We start from the raw sequence: 22,063 nt of genomic DNA on the forward strand, positions 1-22,063 counted from the left end.
CACTAAATTCTTTTCAATTTTACATTGCAATCCCTTTTTTAAAACATTGCCCATGTTATAATTAAATAATAAGCATAATCAAGAGAAGATGCATGGAAGAGTTCATTTGAAAGCAAAGCCAACCAGAATATTCCACCAACTTAAAACAAATTAAAAATGAAACTTGTTAAATTTGCAGACATCTTTGCACTGTTGTGTAAAATTCCTCATTTAACCAGGTGTACAAAAAGGTAAAAAAAAAAGTATCCACACATAAAGATTAAACTCCCGTTTTATTTTTTTTAAACCCATAAATCACTTTTCACAATCTTCTTGGAAGACAACAGCTTTTTATTCCCTATTAACTTTTTTTGGCCAAGGGGAATTGGTCCAAAAGCAAAGCAGGAGCTCAGAGAGAGAGAGAGACATGGAATGTCTAAACCATGGTTCATGAATGTACATCAATAACAAGCAAACATCAACAACCATCGACTTACAAAAACAGTGCACAGACGTTGTGTGTGAGGACTGTCGTTACCAGGATTCCCAAACCATAACAATACAATTATGGTAGAAGGAAGTGAGTGTAAGTGACAGAGGGAAACTGTGCTGTATACATCAAATGATATCAATTAATGGAATCAATTCAAATTCATAAAAATCACAATTAAGCAAAGCCTTAATTTTTCCCATGTGTGTTGAGTGTTCCCTAAGGCTGTAAGACTAAGTCAGGTCAGTCTAAACACGTCAGTTCGGATCTCTTGTGTTCAGAATGAGGCAGGGTTTCAGTGCATAGTCATGTTACTGCATCTTCATGCACAGGTACAATCAGTGAAGCTGTGACGGGAAAAGTGTAAGTAGAAGCTACACAGCTGAAAGCTCGAAACTTCACGTCTTTAGACAATCCGGTATCAAATGCTCCTTTCTGTCCATTTGGCATGTTTTTGCCCCGTCAGTCAAGAGCACCTCACAAAGCTTTCAAGTTATACAGTAAAAGTATGGGAAATGTAGAAGATGGCAGGTAAGTGCTAACACTACAGATGATATCCACCTGCGAAGGGCATTAACAGATATACATTGGCACCAAAAGTGACGTTAAGAAATGTGTTCATCCTGCTCCACCAGACACTAAAAATAAGCAGCGACCTACTGAAATGTGTAACCACTGATGAAACGAGTAAAGCAACTTGTTAATAAGTTTGGCCCATTAGAGACTTTTGGTTCCATTTGTTGACTTAATTTTCCATATTTTTGGTCTTGTCATTATTGTCACCTCTCTAGTCACTTAGGTGGGGTTTTTATTTACAATTCAAATACTTAGAATACTGTGACCAGCCAGTAAATTTACACCTGAAAAGTCCATAAAATCAGTAATTTCCTGCAAAACTACCTGGGACTAAACAGTAGCTGCAGCCTTGTTTCCCAACTATAGACCTTATTATACTGTCAGAAAATGTACCTGTAAACATCTGGATGTTTCTACAACTTCATTTAAAGGTATCCTTTAGAAGTTTTGACAATTAGTAGTGTTACTGAGTAATGTTTTACTATGGGGGTCGCTGTTTTCTACGTCCACAGATGGGATACGAGACACTCTACCACTGGTTTCATGTTATTTTTGATTGATAGCTAGTAACAACAGCACGCAATGTGCAAAAAGACTGCAAGCTAGCAAACATGTATGTAAACAATGACACATTTACAACTGCAAATATATTATGGGGAAGGAAATGTTCGGGAAAAAGTGTAACTGTACCTGTACTTCGTCACAGTTAAGCACCGGCTAAGCCATTTGCATTCAGAATATTGGTGAAAAATGTTTTTTTTAGCCAGTCTGACCTTCCATACAGGTCACATCAGATTTATTCAGGCTACAGTTGGTTCCCATTTTAGAACCAAACCTCTTGTTACATAAACACACGGAGACCTATGGACCAAAATTACTAAGAGTTGTCTGAGCCTAAAAGCAGCCTTTTGGCGGCTGTGACTCTTAATTGGGTTTAAGGAGTTTGCAGTCTTTGCTGCTTCCACGAGGAGCACGAACAACGTGCCGTCATGCACAACATGGAAACATGAAGGCTACAGAAGAAGATGTTAAGGAATGACTGATGATTGTGTGTTTGGTCTGCAGCGTCAGGAAGATTCTGGGTTTCTGAATTTTGTCATCCAATGGATTAGTTAAATCTCCACCGATCATGTGGCTGCGGCCAAGATTAGTCGACCTAATTACTGCACATTCAGACGCCGCTTTGATTCCTTGAGGACCGGAGCACTTAGTAACACTAGTCTGGCAGACAGGGGAACAGTCTGACAGGAATCAAAGGAAAGAGAAGAGAAAGACATAAAACAAGAACTGATTAAGACTGATTTAGATTCTAATGGTGCGGCGTAGGGGAATGTGTGTCTTCTGATTAGTTGCTTCAAGATATTTGGCATTGTTCAATATGGCATTGAAAGTGGGTGTTCACTGCCAGTGCTGCAGAGAGAGAGAGAGAGAGAGAGACTGGATAGTGGGCCTCCGATAGGGCACAAGGTGAATGGGGAAGTGGTTGGAGGAGATGGGGTTACAGATGGAGAAGTACACTCCTCATGCCATTTTCAGAAACTGTTCCACTGTATCTGCTTCCACCGCCTCAGAAAACATTTCATAGTTCTGTAAAGAAGAAGAACAACAAACAAAGAAATTGTATTGTGGAAAACAAAGATTGCAATCTCTCTTTTTAGTGACCACTCACACAGGGACAGATGTCAAATTTGGGCAATAGGCATTGTGTGTGTGTGTGTTTGTGTGTGTTTGTGTGTGTGTGTGTGTGTGTGTGTGTGTGTGTGTGTGTGTGTGTGTGTGTGTGTGTGTGTGTGTGTGTGTGGTCCTCACTCCGCAGTACTGGTCTTCATTGAAAAGCTGAGGAGGGACTGCCGTGGGGTCCCCTGCTTTGCTTCTCATTTCGTCACGAAGTTCACCGCCCAAAGAGATGTCAATGAGCTCGTACTGGATGCTTTTGCTGTCAAGGATCCGTATCACTTCTGCCTGTTGAGATTTCACCTGAAAAACAACAGCTTTAATTACAATCATCCCTTACCAGTGGAGAGCAGACTTTTGAGTATAGAGACATTTACCAACATGAACTTTTCTTTTCTAATATCTTAGGGGAAACGATGACACAGCGTTTTAGTCACCATATGCAAAACAACAAGCACAAGAGCTGAGGAAGCCACTCGGGGAGGTAGAGAAACATCTTCAGAAAAAAATCCATATGTTCACTTGACTCGATTTAAACTCTTGGAAACAAGCACAAGCAAACAAAGGCTTTGAGAAACTGTTCAAATAAACCTTGTACTATATGCTCTCCCTAAAGGCAGTAATACAGACACATTTTTGCATACCAGTGTGACAGGAGAAAAACAATAAGATTTAAGTACTATTGAGGCTGCTGCTGCAAAGGCAAGGAGCTTTATCTGGCTGGTGTGGGGGATGATTAATAGACGCAGCAACTGTCTGCTATCTTTTTTTTAGTGACTGAGGAAGTTGGGAGGGGGTGTTTGAAAATGTAACCACACCTAAGTGCAGCAGGAACTAGAAACACACAAGCTGGTAGATAGTTGTACGGTCAGAGTCCTTTTGTCGAACTAAAAAGGGGGAAGTTGCTTTGACTTGTTCCACAAAATTGGGAACAAAATGCTCATCTGAATTATAGGAAGTACTGAGGAATCTGCAGCTGACTTTGATTGTATACATTTTTATAGGATGTACTTTGAACAGCATTACAGAACAATGCACGAGATGTAGTTACTGCTAATACTATAATAAAATAAAATACTATATTTAATAACTAAACTCTAAATAATTAGAAAGACTTCCTTAAAAGGCTGCTGAAGTAGACCAGATGTTACCTGAAAGCACTGTTACTGCGCATGTGAGGGTTAAAAATACACGTCACTAAACTTTCTCACAACGCAATCTCCCCCCACCTATAATAGATACCAGATGTTTATCCCAGTGCACTACCATACACCATTTTAATAACGTGCTGCTTAGTATTGTCATTGCATCAGGGGACACTGTGTGTTAAACGTTTAAAAACAGCCCTGACCCTTTTCACTTACATACATACATTCACTAGAAAATGTGGCAAAACACAATTACGAAATCAAAGAATTTAAACGTATCATACGGATTAACACGGATTATTTCAAAATAATGTCAATGACTGACTTTGTTTACATGTTAAATCTTACTCTGGGTAATTCGGCTAATATATAATATACCAGGCAGCTTTTATTTCAGTAAAATGTCTGATTTTATTACCGAGTCCCCTGTTAGCTTGATGCTATCCTACCCCAACTGGACCAAGGAGACGGAAAAGCAGGTGTGCCGCCTATAGGAATGCAAACCTTTCAAAAGGACTTGTCTTCAATATATCCGATTTATACTATTATAACTAACTTTGTATTTATGTACAAAGCCTATTATCGTTTAAATTCGCCAAAAGCACGTAAAGCTTAAACTAACGGATTTTTAAATGAAGTTTGGTAAACAGTTCTAAACAGGAAACCGCTGCAAACAGCTATTCCTTGCCGTCTTATTAGCAAAAAAAAATTGACACCATGATAATTTTACTGTTTGCGTTGTGTAAAATTCATGGTTTAAAGAGAATTATGTGCACACAGCTAGCTAACATGCTGAATAAAACTCCAAACCTTTCCTCTGCTAAGGTAAGGCGAGTTAGCAAGAATAATGGAGCATGCTTCGACACGTTTAGACACATATCCCAATAATAAATTTAATTTTTAATATGTCTACAGCCAGGTCATGCAGACGTTACAATAATGATAGCGGACATTAAGCGACATAGGCCCGCTACACTGTTAGTCAGGGGGAAGCTATTACTGATAGGGTGCTGGGTGTGTCTGTTGGACTGAGCGTTGTTAGCTGCTGCCGCCACCGGAGCTGAAAACACAAACATTTAACTTCATGCATGAAGGCGGCTTCACTTACCGTCCGGGAGGCAGTGACGGTAGTGTAGTACAGTTTAACCCCCATAGCTGCAGGTCCTTTCCCTCTCTCTTTGTGTGTCTGCTTGCTTGCAAGTAGCCTTTCCTCGCTCGCGTCAAGCTGAGCACTTCAACCGGAAGGAAGTCCTGGCAACGCGTACTTTTAAAATAAAAGTCAGACGTCTTCAATTTCAATTTAAAATCAGGAAGAAAACAACATGGATTGACTGGCGTGGATTAACCCCGTGTGTGGAGAAAAGGTTAAATCAGTCCACCTAATTTTCGTTTTAATTAAATGTATAAACAAACATGTGTTTATGTGTGTTGCATGACTTTATACTGACTTTATATATTATTTATTTTATTTTATTTAAGCAGACCTAGGGCATTGGTAATTCTGCTCTTATTATGTATCTTGCTTTGTCAAATTTACTGCAGCCGCAGTTGCTGTATGTAAACTGTGTGTGTTCATATGGAAATTATTTGCACTTTACCCCGATATGATAATACCAGATGGAGATTGTAATCATCTATATTTTTATTATAAATGATATCACATTGCATGCGTTAATGCTCTTGGTATTTAGAGCTCCTTAAATCAAATGAGCAGAGATTAAATTTAATTATCACAAGCACAGCACGTTGGCCTCATCTATTGTGACTCAGACGGGGTGGAAATGTGGGAGAGAGTCCAACAGAGCCCTGCTGATTCAGGCTTTCAAGTGAGTAACTGAGCCGTGCAGTGTGGACCAGGAGGCAGCAGCTTCCTCTGTCAGAGTGCAGAGTCCGGCCAGGAAAGGGTCATCATATCTGCGTGACATCTCTAAGCGGTGTGTGAGCGCTGTCATCTCAAAACACAAGACAACAAAAAATAAGGCATCTCGGCTCATGTGGCAAAAGAAATTTCCAACACTTGGGGGCAGCAGAGATAGTTTTATATTTATTCCATCTGACAGTCAGCAAGATAGAATGAGAGAGACGTTCAATTTCCACATTTTGAAGGATTCAAACTAAAAAAAAATGTACAGTTCATGTTTCAGCTTATTGGTCTGGTATTGGTATTTCAGAGCTCTTTCATGATGACAAAAACTTGCTTGTGTTTAGCAGCATCTCGCACATAAACATATGAATGTGTCCCCTCTTCTATCAGGAAGAATTCTTTTTTCCTGTCATGAGGCAAACCCTCAGCTGTCCAGCAGACAAAATATCACATGCTCATTACATACACAGATTAGTGTGGATATGTCTACCTGCTGGCTCTCACTGGTCTGTAACTACACCACCCATTAAGCAAATAAGTATAATGCAGTACAGTTAGAGCTAAAAGACCACACAGTCCAACCACATGAGTTGGTAAGCCCAGCTCGCCTCTTCTCCTGTTCCTGGACCACTTTAGACATGTATTGGCCACCGCAGACTGGTGGAGAGGGTGCTCTGACCCAGTCGTCCACCCATATCAGTTTGGTCCAAAATCCTTCAGGTGTCCATTTTTCATAGTTCTAACATCAAAGTGGTAAAAAGTTCATTTGCTGCCTTATATATATCCCACTCACTAAAAGGTGCCATGATAACCCGATGCTCACTGTTATGTTCCTCACCAGTCAGTGCTTATAAAGTCATGCCTGATCCGTTACAAGAACAAACACTGTTGAGTTGTATTTTGGTTATTATTTCTTCCCTGGAAAAAAATCAAACATTTTATTTTAAGTTAGTTCATATTGCTTGAAATTTACACAAGACTTTTTAAGCCAGGTGCTCATAAAGTTCAAAAGTGACACCTCTCACCCACTCATCTAGCGATCACAGTTTGGGATTTTATCACTCAAAGTCGCTCAAATCCTTATTTATTTCCTGCTTCTAATCCATTTTAGATCCAAAACGTTCATTTACCGCCTAATATATCCCACCCACTAACAGGTGCCATGGTAACCAGACAATCAGTGTTATTCACTTCATCTGTCAGTTCTCCTGTCAGATTGTTATGGCTGATATCATCTGTAACACACAGACACTATAAAACAGACTATAAAATAACTACTATAATCTTATTCAAGCCAATACCATCTCATTGGCAACACTCATAGCCAACAACACTCTGTTATCTGCTCTAGGCCAGAGCTAACTTGCTGTAGCATGAGTTTTTATGGCAAAAAAAGAGTAAAAATACCCCTCCCACGAAAGATGACTAATGCCTTTTAATCGGCATCAGAACAGTGAGGTTGATGCCAAGCATTTCCAACACATGCTCGAAGTTGGTAACATAAGTTAGCTTATTTTTAATAAAAAAAAACACACATATTACTTTCAAAAATGTGTAAACATACTCTAGCAGAGGAATACACTCACATAAATCCACATAATAAAAAAACTGTAGTCAGAAAGTATATATACGGTCTAAAGTTGCAGTTGACCTGAGCTCTTTGTCATCACCCTGAGGTTGCCAGGCAACAAGAAGAGACTACAAGAACCCCCAGCACCGAGCCAAGTAACAGGCTAGCATAAACCCATGAATAAATACATTTAAATGATGGAATATATCCAGTGAATACAAAAAAATATGAGATAGATAGAGTGTGGTGGATAATGTGGATAGTAGATACTACTTCACTCCATATTTTCATTCAGGAGGAGGCTGTCACAGTTTTCTATGGGACTGTTCAGGCTTCATGTCCCGTCATTGATTTTACTGTACTTCAGTTTTCAACTTAGCACCAAGACATCTTGGTTAAAAAAATAATCCTGTCACATGTTAAACACATAGGCCCCGTTCACACTGGAGAAAGTCATTCCAGCTAGAGTAGGATTGTATCTGGATAGTCTTTAAGCTGGATACGTTCAGACCTATTTTCAACACACAAGTGTGTCCACACTCGATCCGGCTTAATCCAGCTTGTTTGCGGTCCTCCAAACCACTAGGTGGCGCCTCGTAATATACAGAGTCCGTTCAGGACTGCGTGTGTGCATGCGTTGTGCGTTTTTTTTGTCCCGTGTCGTGCCCCGTGAACCGGAAGTAACATGTCGCTAACCGGAAGTCACATCGCTAGCCGGATTCGCCACATTTGTGTTCACACCTGAGCCACATTTGAGCCAATCTGGATTGAAATCAAACTGGATACAGCCAGATTCGAGGTGTTCACACTCAGAAAAAAAACATCTGGATGCGGCCCTAATCCCGCTTTAGCCAGATTTATTTCCCCAGTGTGAACGGGGTAATACAGACATGACAAGTTTATATTATGAAACTCAGCACCCCCAAACATTTTGTTAAAAAAACAAACACTTAAATACTAATACTCAACATAATTAATGTCCAAGACAGAGTTAGTACAGGTTGTGGGTTAAACAACATGTTTTAAAAATTAAAATGAATAAACTAATTTTTGATGTTGTAATATAACGTCAAAAAACCCTGTATTGTGGTCAGGTGTGTGCACTGTTTGAACTGGAGAGAAAGGGGCTGTTGTTTTAGCCTATACAAAAATATCAAAGCCCAGATGTGTGTGTGTGTGTGCGTGTGTGTGGCAGATTTTTAAAAGACAAGAGCCAGGAAGAGCAGATTCCGGTGAGAGACTAGGGACAGATCATGTGACTTCCATCCCAACAGTCCCAACCAGATGTGATGAACTCTGTCTTGTTTGTCTGAAAAGTGTGAGGCTAGCGTAGAAATGTCAGAATGCTCAATTATATAACAACAACATTCTGTTTTTGAATCTAAAAAAAGGGTGAGTGGACGGGTAAGTCTTGGTGGTAGAGCTCAATGAGTGCTCAGCACCCCTAAAGCTATGATCCTAGAATTGCCACTTGTAACAGGCGATAATATTAATACTAAAATATTATTTAGATTTATTTTTTAATTCAAGTGCTTGTTTGATTTTCTGCAGTAAAAACACTGCAATAAATGCAGTCACAACCAATTCGACCACATACAGGCACAGGAAGAGAGCAGCATCGCTGCTCTTATGTAGCTGTGAGTACACCATCCTGCGGTTTATGTACTCTAGTTGGTAAGTGTGGATCTGACACAGGGTGCAGCAAGTTAATAAAACATGGAATATTTGATGACTCTGTCCAAAAACATCAAACCGTCCAGGAAAGCAGCACTCAGGTAAACGGAATATGAAGAAGAAGGCAGAGCTGAGGAAGAAAACCACCTGGCCCAAGTAGTAGATCATTGATGGGTCGTCTGTGGACCAGTACAAGAGTCTCTTAGTAACAGGACTACTGTCCCAGATGTAGGCGAGTGCCGAGGGCAGCACCTGACCCACCTTAGACACCCACGGTTTGCTGTCGATCCAGTATTTGCCAAAGCAGCATCCCAGGCATGAAAGACAGCTGAGGATGGTGGCAGTGGGCATAAAGATCCCCTGCACATGTCTGTGCATGCTCTCATCCACGGCATAGTAGAAGTGAACCACACCGCTGCCATACTGATACTGAGCTACCCCAAAGTAATCCAGGAAGAACAGTGCATTGTGAGACAGCTCAGACTTACCACCAAGTAAGTGAGCTGCTGCACTGAATGCTGAGTAGTTCAAGCAGGACAGGATGAGGATCAGCAGGGGCCATGAATGAGGGTCACCAACGAAGTCCACAGTCTCAGTGATTTGGTGCAGCTTGACCAGAATCACTAAAAAGGCCAGCAGGTGAGTCCAGGCATTGACGGTCTCATTGTGGCGCTGGAACAAGGACAGCAGGTAGTAGCGCCAGCTCTGGTTGAGTGGCCGGTATCCAGTGAAGACATAGCGCTCCCTGAGGGCATTGGGAACCTCAGAGTCTCTGACCGTGTTGGGCATGGAGGGCACAGCCTCGGTCAGCATCCGAGGAATCTGCCTGATCTCCTGCAGGCTGATGAAGACTCTCCCAATCTGCTCCATCGCAACGATTGCCATGACGATCAGAAGCAGATAGTGTGGATCCTGAAAGGTTCAAATACACAAAATTAACTATAAATGTATACAGACAATGTTATTACTTTACACTGTTTTTTTGTGTGTGTAGTGTTTTGTGTTTTCTCAGCAATAATCAAAACTATATGTACTGTATAATACAGCTGCAAGCAGCAAAGGAGGCTGAAGTAACAGTGTTATTTAAGTCAGAGAAACAGTCTTTAGCACTCAAAGGATTCACAGCATAATTGCAAACTCTAGTGGCCAAATAGTGCCAAATATGTTGTGATCCCTTGGGACGGGGTCAAGGATCATGTGACCATGTTTGTTTGATTATAATCTCACTTCCTGTTTGGTGGCTTGAAAGTGTGCAAGAATCATCAATGGAAGTATGAACAGTATGATGAGAACTTGGAATTCAGTTTCTAAGCCAAACACATAATGAGAAGCACATTTTTTGCAGTTATAGTGCCACCTAGAGGTCAAACTGCACCAAATTTGCTGTGACCCACAGCGAAGGGGTCGGGAGTCATTGGACCAAGTTTGGATACAACATGTCAGAGCACTGCAGAGATATGAGCTCATTTCATGTTTGACCACTTCACCATTGAATCTGGTTGGCCATAGCAGGCGAACGCTTCAAAAACAAAGACAAAAAATAATAACTTTTGTGAAGGTTAGTCAAAAGTTGACGTGTACCAAATTTCCTGACAATCGGACAAAGTATGCAACATAAAATGTAGTTTCACTACTACTACTTGAGAAAATCCAAAATGGTGGAAAATCTAAGTAGGTGTAGAATATGACGTCATATGGTGCGTTGGAATGGGCTTGATCCAATGATTCCAACGGTACCAGTTGTTTGAAAATCGGTCTCACAGGTTAAAAGTTACAGACATTAATGTCCCTGCCCCTATTTTGAGCAGCTGGTGGCGCTACAGCGTGGGTGGTGCTGACATGAAACTAATCATGGCACTGATAAGAATCAGTGTGCCAAATTGCACAAGTTTCCCACTGCTTGCCCACCAATAAGAATTGTATAAGAAACATGTGCAATGCAAGGGAAATGCATGGGCATATGTACCGTTTGAGCCATTTTACAGGTTTATGTAACAGTCAGCAAAAAAGAGGACGTATAGGCAACAGTCGTTTCTTATTGGTGTTCCACAGCACACGCATCAGTGGGCTCCAGGAAACCATTTCCCACTTTCCACTAAGGATACACGTGCGCTTCTGTGCACAACTTGTAAAAATGTTAGGCTCCCTGAATGTGACATGACACACTTTCTCACTGCGTGACACAAGTATTCTAAAATAAAACCTTTCAAAGTACAACATCGGACTTTTACATGTAAAAACAGCTGTGATGGAGCTCAGGACTCACCGCGAGGACACGTGATGTGTTTCTGTGTAAAAGCTCACCTGTGCCTGCGAAGTGAAGATGCTTCGCTTTTTCTTTTATATCCTGATGTATTACCTGCTTTACTAATTACTGAAGTTGGCGCATCTTGTGCGTAAATGCGCGTGGCTCGCTCTCTCGCTCATATCTAAGTGCAGGTATGTCAACGAAAAAATACATTAAAAAAACTACAGAAAACACAGTTGCACGCGGGAAAAAATAACTTCAGCTACTGCAGACGCATGCAACCGGCTTTTTAGTCCCACTAACCTACCCCGGCTCTGCCTTCGTCGCGTATGGATATTTAAAGCTGTGATAGACAGGACAGAAGCTGTAACACTAAACCCAGAGGGCGTTATTTCAGTAGGCGGGCCTCCAGTATGTTCCAAGACACGTGTGTGTTCGCGCTGCTGAAAGAATGTGGCCCTAACCACATATGAATGTCTGACACATTGCGTCCTGTGAGCGCGTTATGCCCAGCTATAGAGCCAGATCACCAAGGACGCATGTTAGCGCCACGCCTACCACACAGTGGTATTTTTGCTGCATGCAGGCTCAACTGGAGTTTTCCGGTTTGACAGAGTTTTTACAAAGCCTACTTATTAAATTCCTTACATTGTGATATTATTGTTAATATACTCATTATAACTTAAAGAAATAACTACACTGTGACTTCTGCCTTATTCTGCTGCTCCTTATATGTTCCCATCATGTCAGTGTTACATTCTGTATGTGACAGCACCTTCAGGTTATGTTTCCACACTGCCTCAAGCAGCTATTGTTGCTCAGTTATGTCTTTTAGGATTTCCTCATGTCTTTGTTGTGACTTAATAAAGGTTAGTGTAGTCAGACAGGCTGAGCAAACTTTTAAATGTAAACGACTGCTAGGGTAAGGACACACCTCCATTGACCTGTCAAAGGATGCAGCCCCTGAACTGGGATGCAGCCCAATTCATGCATTGTTGTTTGAAGGGGAGGGACTACAAGCACATTTAGGGTGGTAATAACAAAAAAACTAAAGGCTGGTGTTATGTGGTACAACCTCAGGCTTGAAGCTAATGCAGAAGTGTTAAAACTTGCAGTTCATGCCCCAGGCACTGCTGCTCTACTGCTGCTGAGCTACCCCAAAGTAATCCAGGCAGAACAGTGCATTGTGAAGCAGCTCAGACTTACCACCCAGTAAGTGAGCTGCTGCGCTGAATGCTGAGTAGTTCAAGGAGGACAGAATGAGGATCAGCAGGGGGCATGAATGAGGGTTGCACACAAATTTCACAGTCTCAGCGATTTTGGTTCAATTTGACCAGAGTCATACAAAAAAAAGCCAGCAGGTGAGTCCAGACGTTGACGGTCTCAATGTAGTGCTGGAACAAGGACAGCAGGTAGTAGTGCCAGTTCTGATTAAGCAGTTGGCATTGTGAGGATGTAGAGCTCCCTGACGGCATTGGGAACACCAGAGTCTCTGACTGTGCTGGGCACAAAGAGTGCAGCCTCAGTCAGCAACCAAGGGGTCCTGCCTGATGTGCCACAGGCTGATAAACACTCACCCAATCCTCTTCATAAAAGGAGTATGTATCATAAAAGGTGTTAGATGTGTCAGAATACTAATAAAAGAATACAGAACTCAGTGTAAACAGAGACATATCCTGCATTCTGCCCTCTCCTTAAGGTCAGAGTGGCATGTGTCAGAGAAAATTGACAATACAAAAGCAGGCAAGATAAAGTAGCACTGTAGAATGAAATAAATGATCTGCTTAAGAATGAATAAATATGGGACTAATAGATAGATGAAGTTATAATACTATTATATTTCAGTTGGGATCAAACATTTAAAGAAAAAAAAATCACTAAGCAAATATCTACAGGCCAAAAACTGCAGTTCCTCAAATGGCCACTTGAGGCAGGCTGCAAAAGTGAGTCATAGACCACCATGTTAAAATGTAGTCAGTCCATCATGAAAAGTAGTGCATACCCAATGGTCACTACATCAGCCAACCATCATGCATTATGCGCAACATTTTAGCCTGTGGCTCTGCAGCAGAGATGACACAAACATACAAGAAAATGATGCGTGTAGGGTTCAATAGATGCTGCAGTACTTATGTGGAGTTCAGTGGAAATGCTATCAGTCTGACATGCAAGGAAAAAGCTGCTGTCCTAAAGTAACATAAAGTAAGCACACTTACGAACAGCATGAAAGAAGCAGCATGACAAGAGGGGATAAAAAGCAAGACACACAGCGGTGCAGTGTTCATTAAACACTGAAGAGGCCCTCCTACAAAATGATAACACCAGATGTGCCCACCAGTTAATTTTAATTTTAGACCCCTGCACTACACAGACCTCTACAATAAACTCCACATAGTGATTGGACAATAGTAAATGTGAGTGGGTGGTTTTAGACAGAACCACATTTAGCACTTGTTGTGGTGAGCCGTCTTTTCGCCCCCTGTGGGCCGTCATGAATATTTCTGTGTGCCTTGACTCTCTCCCTCTCCACTGTTCCATTTTATAGGTGCTCCAATGAGGCCGCAGTTACTGCTGGGTGGAGCCCTGGGCTGATTAGGCTCGCCTCCAATCACTCTCCTGCACTCCTCTCAGACCATTCTTAAGGACCTCACTCACCTCCACTCTCTGTCAGTTCTTCAGTTATCAACCCGTGGTAACAGATAGCTCTCAATCTTATCTTCTTTGTATACCTTTTTATGACAAGCCAACTAAAATTTACTTTTTGCCTGGCAGGAGCCGCTCGGCTCAGCTCTGGTCCCGTCCAGTCTCTGCAGTCTTCCAGAGTGCCTGTTCGATATATATATATATATATATATATATATATATATATATATATATATATATATATATATATATATATATATATATATAATCACTTCTTATAAGGAAGGCCAGAGTCACGGTGAAGCGACAAATTAATATTTTGCACAAAACTTGTGTAACACCAGTAGGGTCTACTGGAGTGCAGCAGCCAGCCTTCACTTCACACACTGCTGCCTGTGACTAGAATAAGATCCTCTGTTTCCTCCACTGACTGACATGACAGCTGCTGCCTGTTCTTTATCCACGTAGATTCACTTTGAGCTGCTCGCTAATTTGAGCCCATTATCAGCACACATGCACAGCATCTCACCATCATAAGCATCCATACTGTATGCAAATAAAGGCTCAGAAGGCGCAGAAGATCATTGTTAACACGTTGCTACGGATACCAATTACCCAGAGAAGAACAACCATCAGGGTGCCATCTGTCTCACATCCAGAGACACCCTATCAGAGTACAATGACCCTCAATGTTGTTTCATAAAAAGGTTATAGTTAGCCCAGATATGGCGATAGGCATATTTTTAGTTTACGTAGATAAAAATACACCATGGTGGCTGTGGAAAGGCAGAGTGGACTCTGGAGGCCTACAAGACCACTCACCACCTCATCATCAAACACTTGACGACACATGGCCTTGGACTTGGCCATACAACTATAACAACCCACATCATTTATAGTGGTGCTTAAAAGCTTGTGAACTATTTTTTGCAAAAAAGTCACTACTCCCCAAAAAGAACACTTGCTGCCTGTCTTTGCTTGAGATCATATGGACAACCAGAGGGCTGCTGGGAAAATATTTCAATTATGTTTGAAGAAAGATCAACACTGCTTTCCTGCATCAGACTGTAAAACACAGCGGTGGTAGTATGAAGATTTGGGCCTGTTTTATTGCACCATTCAATAGTTTTTCTTGAACTGAACGAATAGGAAAATTTAATACACTTGTGCTTTATTAAAACATTTAATTCTGCACCCAGATGTGCAACTACATTCCACAGCCTTCAGTAGTAGGAATTTGCTCTATACATTTTTATAAATCAAAAGGCACGTACAGGTTTTCCAGTAAGACAACACAGTAAGTGATATAATAATACAGTGCAGTAATTGAAATAAATATATCTAAAAACAGTCAATTGTTAGGATCAAAAAATATCCAATAGCTATAGTATACAATCAAGATGTTGTGCAATATATTAGGATTAAGACGTGAAATAAAAAAATACATTCTTACAGTATAAAATCATGAAAATGGCAGCCTTCATCCTAAGACTCTAGGATAAACAAACACACCCTATTGTCACTCTCATACTCCAGCTTCTTCTACCGCTCACATCCTGTCACCATCTCAGTCAGCCAATAAGAGACAGTCCCTGCTGTCAACTGTCATTTTCAGCATTCATGATCAACCCTCATTTACCACTAGTCTTCATCAGTGCCCACGCCAAGCTCCGCAGACTCCTCATCACATAAGACCATTAGCATCTTTGCTCCCTTTCTCCTCTACCTAATCACAGCGGAATAATAATAATGTCAAACAATAACATTCAATCACATCATGTCTCCTGATTGCAGTATTGTTAACAAGCCTGAAACTGGAGAAATACAGTTGATTATCTACCAGCTCTGGTTCAGCAACCTCTCTGTAACTGCATCATTTGGCAAAAATCTTAAAAGAATCCACAGTGTAAATCACTTTCAAAAAATAAATACGTGCACATTTCACATGCTGGTCCATATATCTTCACAAACAATCACAATTTAGCATATTTAAGTGCTTGGTTTTTTAAGACCTCAGTCGGTGTCAGATTTCTGGGGGCCGACACATTTTTTAAATATTGTGACATCAAAAGCTAACGCTGGCTAGCTTCCTTGCTAACACAGCCAACCATCTGTACTTGTTGTATCTGTACAATATGAACAAAAAAATGGTGTGTCCATATACTTTTGTCCATAGAGTGCAGTTGAGTCCTTTAGCCTGCATACATATGCAGAGAGAAAGCTGTACAACAAATATGCTGATACTGATATCAGCTGCTAATACATTCATATATATCAGTTAGGCGCTAATACTCCTATAAATGCCCAATTACTGTTGGCAGTGAGACTCTCTTTTTTCATAAAAGACACAAATATTTGTTAAAAAAAATCTAATATATAGGGATATAAAATACAACAGTAACAGCTGTTACATACCATTTTTTACTTATTATCTACATTTGCTCCATTGTTATCAAGTTCTCTACAAAAAAGACACTTTTCACACTTTTCAGCCATTAATTCTACTATTTGGACTTTGTTTTAAAGTCCAGCACCTGTTTAATCTTCCTCAGAACGAAAAAGACAATTAGTGCACTCACAATCAAAGTGATAACAAACAGTCCCACAAAGACGGCAGCATCGCCGCTCTTATGCAGACTTGTGTACAGCTTCCTGTGGGTCACGTAGTCCAGGTGGGAGGCGTGGATCTGACACAGGGTGCAGCAAGAGAGAAAGACGTGGAAAATTTGATGGCTCTGTCCGATGAAATCACACCGTCCTGGGTAACAGCACTCTGGCACAGGGAACGTGAAGAAGAGGGCACAGCTGAGGAAGAAAGCCACCTGGCCAAAGTGGTAGATGAGAGCCGGGTCATTGCTTGACCAGGATATGAGTCTCAGAACCACAGGACTGATGTCCCAGATGTAGGCGAGTGTCGAGGGCAGCACCTGACCCATCTTACGTACCCAGGAAGGTTGGCTGTGGTTCCAGTATTTACCACAGCAGCATCCCAGGCATGAAAGACAGCTGAGGACGGTGGCAGTGGGCATAAAGATCCCCTGCACATGTCTGTGCATGCTCTCATCCACGGCATAGTAGAAGTGAACCACAGCGCTGCCATACTGATACTGAGCTACCCCAAAGTAATCCAGGAAGAACAGTGCATTGTGAAGCAGCTCAGACTTACCACCAAGTAAGTGAGCTGCTGCACTGAATGCTGAGTAGTTCAAGGAGGACAGGATGAGGATCAGCAGGGGCCATGAATGAGGGTCACCAACGAAGTCCACAGTTTCAGCGATTTGGTGCAGCTTGACCAGAATCACTAAAAAGGCCAGCAGGTGAGTCCAGGCGTTGACGGTCTCATTGTGGCGCTGGAACAAGGACAGCAGGTAGTAGCGCCAGCTCTGGTTGAGCGGCCGGTATCCGGTGAAGACGTAGCGCTCCCTGAAGTAGTGTGGCACCTCAGAGTCTCTGACCGTGTTGGGCATGGAGGGCGCAGCCTCAGTCAGCATCCGAGGAATCTGCCTGATCTGCTGCAGGCTGATGAACACCCGCCCAATCTGCTCCATCACAATGGTTGCCATGACGATCAGTAACTCACTGATGCACAATGGGTGGAATCTGCAGGTTTTGAAGAGTTAAAATACACAAAAGTTTGAGTCAGAGTTCAAATCCTTGTTTTAATGACACCTGTGGCCAGTAAATGAACTGCATCTTCAACTGCTATCGATGTAATATATAACTCATTTTCAAAATAAGGGTTAAATAAGCATGATCTTTTGATGATTTTGCCCGCTATCCAACATTTTCTTATAATTTCCATTATGAAGAGCATCCATACAGAATCTAAAATAAACAAGCCACCATTTCGGGATGTAACAGCACCAATCACAACCCAGTAATTCAAAAATCAAATCTTGTAACTTTACTTGTATGTCACATTAGAAATAAATCACCAACATGATGCCAAGCCACAATAACCAACCAAGCACCTCACAAACAGGTCGTCTGTTTCCACACAGACTTTATTTAATCAGAACCAAGACAACAGTCACAACACTGCCTCGAAACCATCAGTTTACTTTAGATGTAAAAATACAGGCTTTTGTATTAATTCAGGACGGATCCATGCCAACTGTTGAGTCAGCCACCTCCTGGATCCAGGCCCTGAGAACTTTACGCACAACAAAAAAAGATCCTCGCTAGAAGCTCTTTTCATTTGTTTTATTGGCAGCAATACAAGCTTTTCAGAGGGTGAAGAGGGGAGGGGGGTTTATGGAGCACCCTGCTCCTCCATCAGCCCTCCTCCATCAGCCCTCACCCACAACTGACAAGAGTCTGCGGGGGCCTGTTACACATCAAACGGACCTCACCTGCTGGGACTAAAACCTAAACCTGAGACGCGCAGATTTTACGCAAAAAAAAAAACACGCGTATCCGCTCCTGCAGGACTGGGGACCAGGACCCAGTGCAGTTCAGGAAAGTTCTCCCGCACCAGAATGAGCCTATAAGGGCGGAACTTATTCTGCGCTGCGTGCAGGCTGATCCAAACACACTTACCTTAGCGATGTCTCCTCGTAATGATCTGTTCTCCTCACAGCCCGCAGTTCAGTCGAACTCGTCCTCTTCCTCCGTGTGCCGGCAGAATATTTGACAGACTCAAAGGTTGTTCTGAAGTGACAAGAAAGCACCAAGTCACCGTGTGTTACGAACAAAATATACCGGAAGTGTAGTGATTTTTGCTGTAAAAATAAAAGCTTTTTTTGTTTGTTTTTACCTTAAATAGAATAAAAACACAAACATTTTGATTATTTCTATGAGAATGTCAACAATTTTGATATTAAAAAATAAAGTATTTTATTTATTTATTTATTATTTTATCAATAAAATAAAAAAAAACATTTGAATTAGGAAATCAAATATCAGTTTATTGTATAAATTATTGCAATTAAATACACAAACGGATGATAACTGGTCCTCAATCTTTCAGCCTTTCAGCATTCCCAAAAATAGTTCCTGGTTTTATTTCCACTATACTTGTTTATGTTTGTGTTTACGCTTAAGGTTTAGTCATATTTTAGTTACATTAGTTTATATAGGTTTGTCCGTGTTATCAAATGTGTGTCTGAAAACAGAACAGGTCTATAACAAAAGTATAAAAAGACAGTAGAAGACATGCCCTTTTGTAAAACAGGAGTTGGGGTTTTATTTTGAAAAAAACGATACCGGAAATCGCGCTTTAATGAACAGGGTGTGGAATCGTAGGATGAGGGAGGTTTTCTCAAGTGAATAAAAGTAATAAAAAAGCGATGAACGGTGCGCAAAGCTTCTCTCACATCATACACAAGCTTCAGTGGGTATGAGGAAGTTCTTATTTGGTGTTTTTAATAGAGAGTGGGTTTAGGAAGACACTTTAAAAAGTACTTGTGTCCTATTCAAAGTCTAATCCCAGTGGATGGTCTGAAAGGAGTGCACAAAGAGAGAAATTCAGATGTGAGCTGCTGGAACATTCTTCCTCGATGACTCCTAGCTGCAGCTCAGAGGTGTGTTTCCCAAGAGTTCACACAGTCATGATATAGCAGGGAGACCACTCCAGATAACACAGATTTACTATGACCACAGGGGGTTAATGCAGGCTTTTCAAGCAACAGAACCATTTAAAAAGGAAAACGTGGAATAAACTTTCTGAAGACAAGAACAAGGTTTTACATGCATTGACCTGACTAACCTGAAAGAGTGCTTTTTTTCACGGATTAAGGAGAAACATATTCAAACAATCTCTTGGAAATACGTTCACCTAAGACGTTCTTTCCGTCATGATTATGGCGTTTAATATTTCAATGTTGTGTCATTACATTCATCATGCGTTATAAGATTCTCAGGGCTTTATGTAACCCCCTCTTCTTTGCAGTTTGGACCCAAGCCAACAGATCTGGGTGTGTTATATAATTTCTTTGCATGAAGCAACAGACTGAATCAATGAATGTAAACCGTTCAGTGTGTCCACATATTTCTCATGTCTGCTCAGGGCAAAACAAGCATCTTGTCAATGGCCTCTTGTGTGATTCCTCTGTAATATGAAGCAGTCTGCCACTGAGGATCATTTCTATGCAGACCTTTTCTAACAGTACTATAGTGGGCAGAGAAAGCATGTCCATACTTTGATCAACGTAATGTTAGCACATCATTCAGGGGTAGAGGAATTCATGCAACACTTAAAGAACAGCTAAAGTATATTTGTGTAAGGACATCCTGAGTGTAAGTGTCCACTCCCCTTTTTCTTCACGTTTATCTCTCTCACATATATTTACACACTTCCTGTTGCCAACCACACTCAATTGCATATGATATCCTGCCTCAGACTACTACTTCATTTTATTTTAACATACTACAATCTCTCTCTGTGTTATTAGACCCTCATTGTGTTACTCAGGAATAAACCCCTTTTTTGTCAGTCAATAACAAGAGTTGTGTGTGTGTGTTAGAAACCATGATTGCTAAATGTGGCTAAGTAAAACTATCATCACCAAGACGTGTGTATCTTTTCTTCTGGTAATCAACCTTAGGAGGAACTCCACTTTGTCAGTTTGGGCTGAGCGCTACACATTCTGTGGACCACCAGGCACTTACCAGTCAATTGTATCACTATAGGCCTGGCAACAGGGGCAGGTCCTGGTCTTCCTGATCCAAGCAAGCTCTGTCAGAAATACCTTATTAATCCCAGGGGAGGGGATTGGTTTCTTTTACCTCTTTCATAGCAGCCTTTGTGTGGATCTTCACTTGAAACCTGTTTGCCTTAGGATGCCCTACCAGAACCATGTAGCTAAAGACAACATAGCTCTGGTGATCACTAAACTTCAGAGGCCCTTTTGGCAGGGCCGAGGCCTTGTTCCTAGAAGGTTAGAGCATTTTGTTAGGAGACTGCTGCCTTCCTTTATAGGTGTAACAGATCCAGAACACAGAAGGATTACATCTATTGGCTGACCTGAGAGCAGCTCCAGATCCAGGAGGTCTGGGTGTCTCTGCTTTCCCTGTTGCTACCATGGCCCAGGTAGAAAGAGCAATTTAGAGAATGGATGGATGGATAGAACTTGTATGTTAAAAGGCTCTTTTCATGGCCAGGTTATGGTCTGTCATATTAAAGGTTTGCATCATGTGATGCTGTTTTGGCAACGTTTACGTGACTTCTTGCATTTGGCAAACCTTCATTTTAATTCATCTTTTTTTTAAAGGATTAAAATCAAGAAGAATTCCATATGTGTGTTTCATGTCAGGACATGTAATCTCTGCACCATAATCACCTCCTGTAAGTCGTACAAAGACTTGTGTTAACAAGTTAAACCAGTTTTCCTGTAAGGTCAGATTTGTTTGTTTATATTTCACCTAAAGCTTGGTTACTGCACTCTCTCTCTCTTACACATACACACAAACACACGCACACACGCACACACACACACACACACACACACACACGTCTGGTGTTTGATCAATCTCTAACATAACCACATGGGGGCAGTGTTAACCACAGCAGAAACAGCTCATTTAGAAATATGCTTTTTGCTCTAAACAGGAAAATGATTATGATGACTTTTTATACTGGGACACAAAAATAAAACATTGTGTAAATAGGTTTGTAGGCATTTATGGTGGAAACCAATCAGAAAGCAACTCCATAGTAAAGCACAATCTATGATATCAATTAAAGATCGGACCTGATGATAAATATACTACCCATTTATAGTACGTGTAGACGCAACAAAGTTATTTGTTGTCATTTGTTTTTATCATACTAGGATTTACGCAAAGCAGTGTGACCACTTTAAATGACAGGTGGGTACTGACTCACAGCACAAGCTTCCTGCCACTGCCACTGTCTGCCTCATCTCCACTCGCCTGTATTTGGAGTTTAGGCGGAGTGTGACACTCAATCAATATGGTGACGGATGGAGCCTCCCACAGTAGGTGCCTCAGAAACTTAAAGGTGATGTCACGGGTGTCCATTGTCACAATAACCTCACAGGAAAACACTGGCCCTACGCAGCTGCCTGGCATTTGAAAACAACCTTGGGCAAAGAATGATTGTCGAACAATGTGAAGAGCGAATTTGTGTATTCTGTTGCTGAGCTGCGTTTCACCAGACTTTATTAGCTTTTAATGAAAGGACTTAGGACTTTGTGAAAAGCGATGACATTATGTACGAAAGCGAGTGCGGCTGTAA

The 22,063-nt window shown here is 41.3% G+C and overlaps 3 protein-coding genes across 4 annotated transcripts; all 3 read right to left on the reverse strand.

Moving 5' to 3' along the window:
* Window positions 1–253: 253 nt before the first annotated feature.
* Window positions 254–5,115, reverse strand: sh3bgrl3 (SH3 domain binding glutamate-rich protein like 3). The gene is made up of 3 exons (XM_028400541.1): window positions 4,976–5,115; window positions 2,855–3,022; window positions 254–2,632 (listed from the first exon to the last, which is right to left on the reverse strand). Exons 1-3 carry the CDS (start codon window positions 5,018–5,020, stop codon window positions 2,567–2,569), a joined length of 279 nt encoding a protein of 92 aa, XP_028256342.1. The 5' UTR covers window positions 5,021–5,115; the 3' UTR covers window positions 254–2,566.
* Window positions 5,116–8,210: 3,095 nt separating this feature from the next.
* LOC114427553 (membrane progestin receptor alpha-B-like) lies at window positions 8,211–18,510 on the reverse strand. Of its 2 annotated transcripts, none has more exons than XM_028395677.1 (2): window positions 18,406–18,510; window positions 8,211–9,887 (listed from the first exon to the last, which is right to left on the reverse strand). In XM_028395677.1, the coding sequence occupies exon 2, from the start codon at window positions 9,858–9,860 to the stop codon at window positions 8,805–8,807; it is 1,056 nt and encodes a 351-aa protein (XP_028251478.1). In that variant the 5' UTR covers window positions 9,861–9,887; window positions 18,406–18,510; the 3' UTR covers window positions 8,211–8,804. The 2 variants fall into 2 exon arrangements, with proteins under 2 accessions (XP_028251478.1, XP_028251487.1); XM_028395686.1 differs by lacking the exon at window positions 18,406–18,510 and adding an exon at window positions 11,280–11,408.
* On the reverse strand, window positions 15,067–18,534 carry LOC114427544 (membrane progestin receptor alpha-B-like). Its single transcript, XM_028395665.1, has 2 exons — window positions 18,406–18,534; window positions 15,067–17,466 (listed from the first exon to the last, which is right to left on the reverse strand). Exon 2 carries the CDS (start codon window positions 17,427–17,429, stop codon window positions 16,371–16,373), a length of 1,059 nt encoding a protein of 352 aa, XP_028251466.1. The 5' UTR covers window positions 17,430–17,466; window positions 18,406–18,534; the 3' UTR covers window positions 15,067–16,370.
* Between the last annotated feature and the right edge of the window lie 3,529 nt (window positions 18,535–22,063).

Source organism: Parambassis ranga, chromosome 2, assembly GCF_900634625.1.
Source record: "Parambassis ranga chromosome 2, fParRan2.1, whole genome shotgun sequence".
Lineage (NCBI taxonomy): Eukaryota > Metazoa > Chordata > Actinopteri > Ambassidae > Parambassis > Parambassis ranga.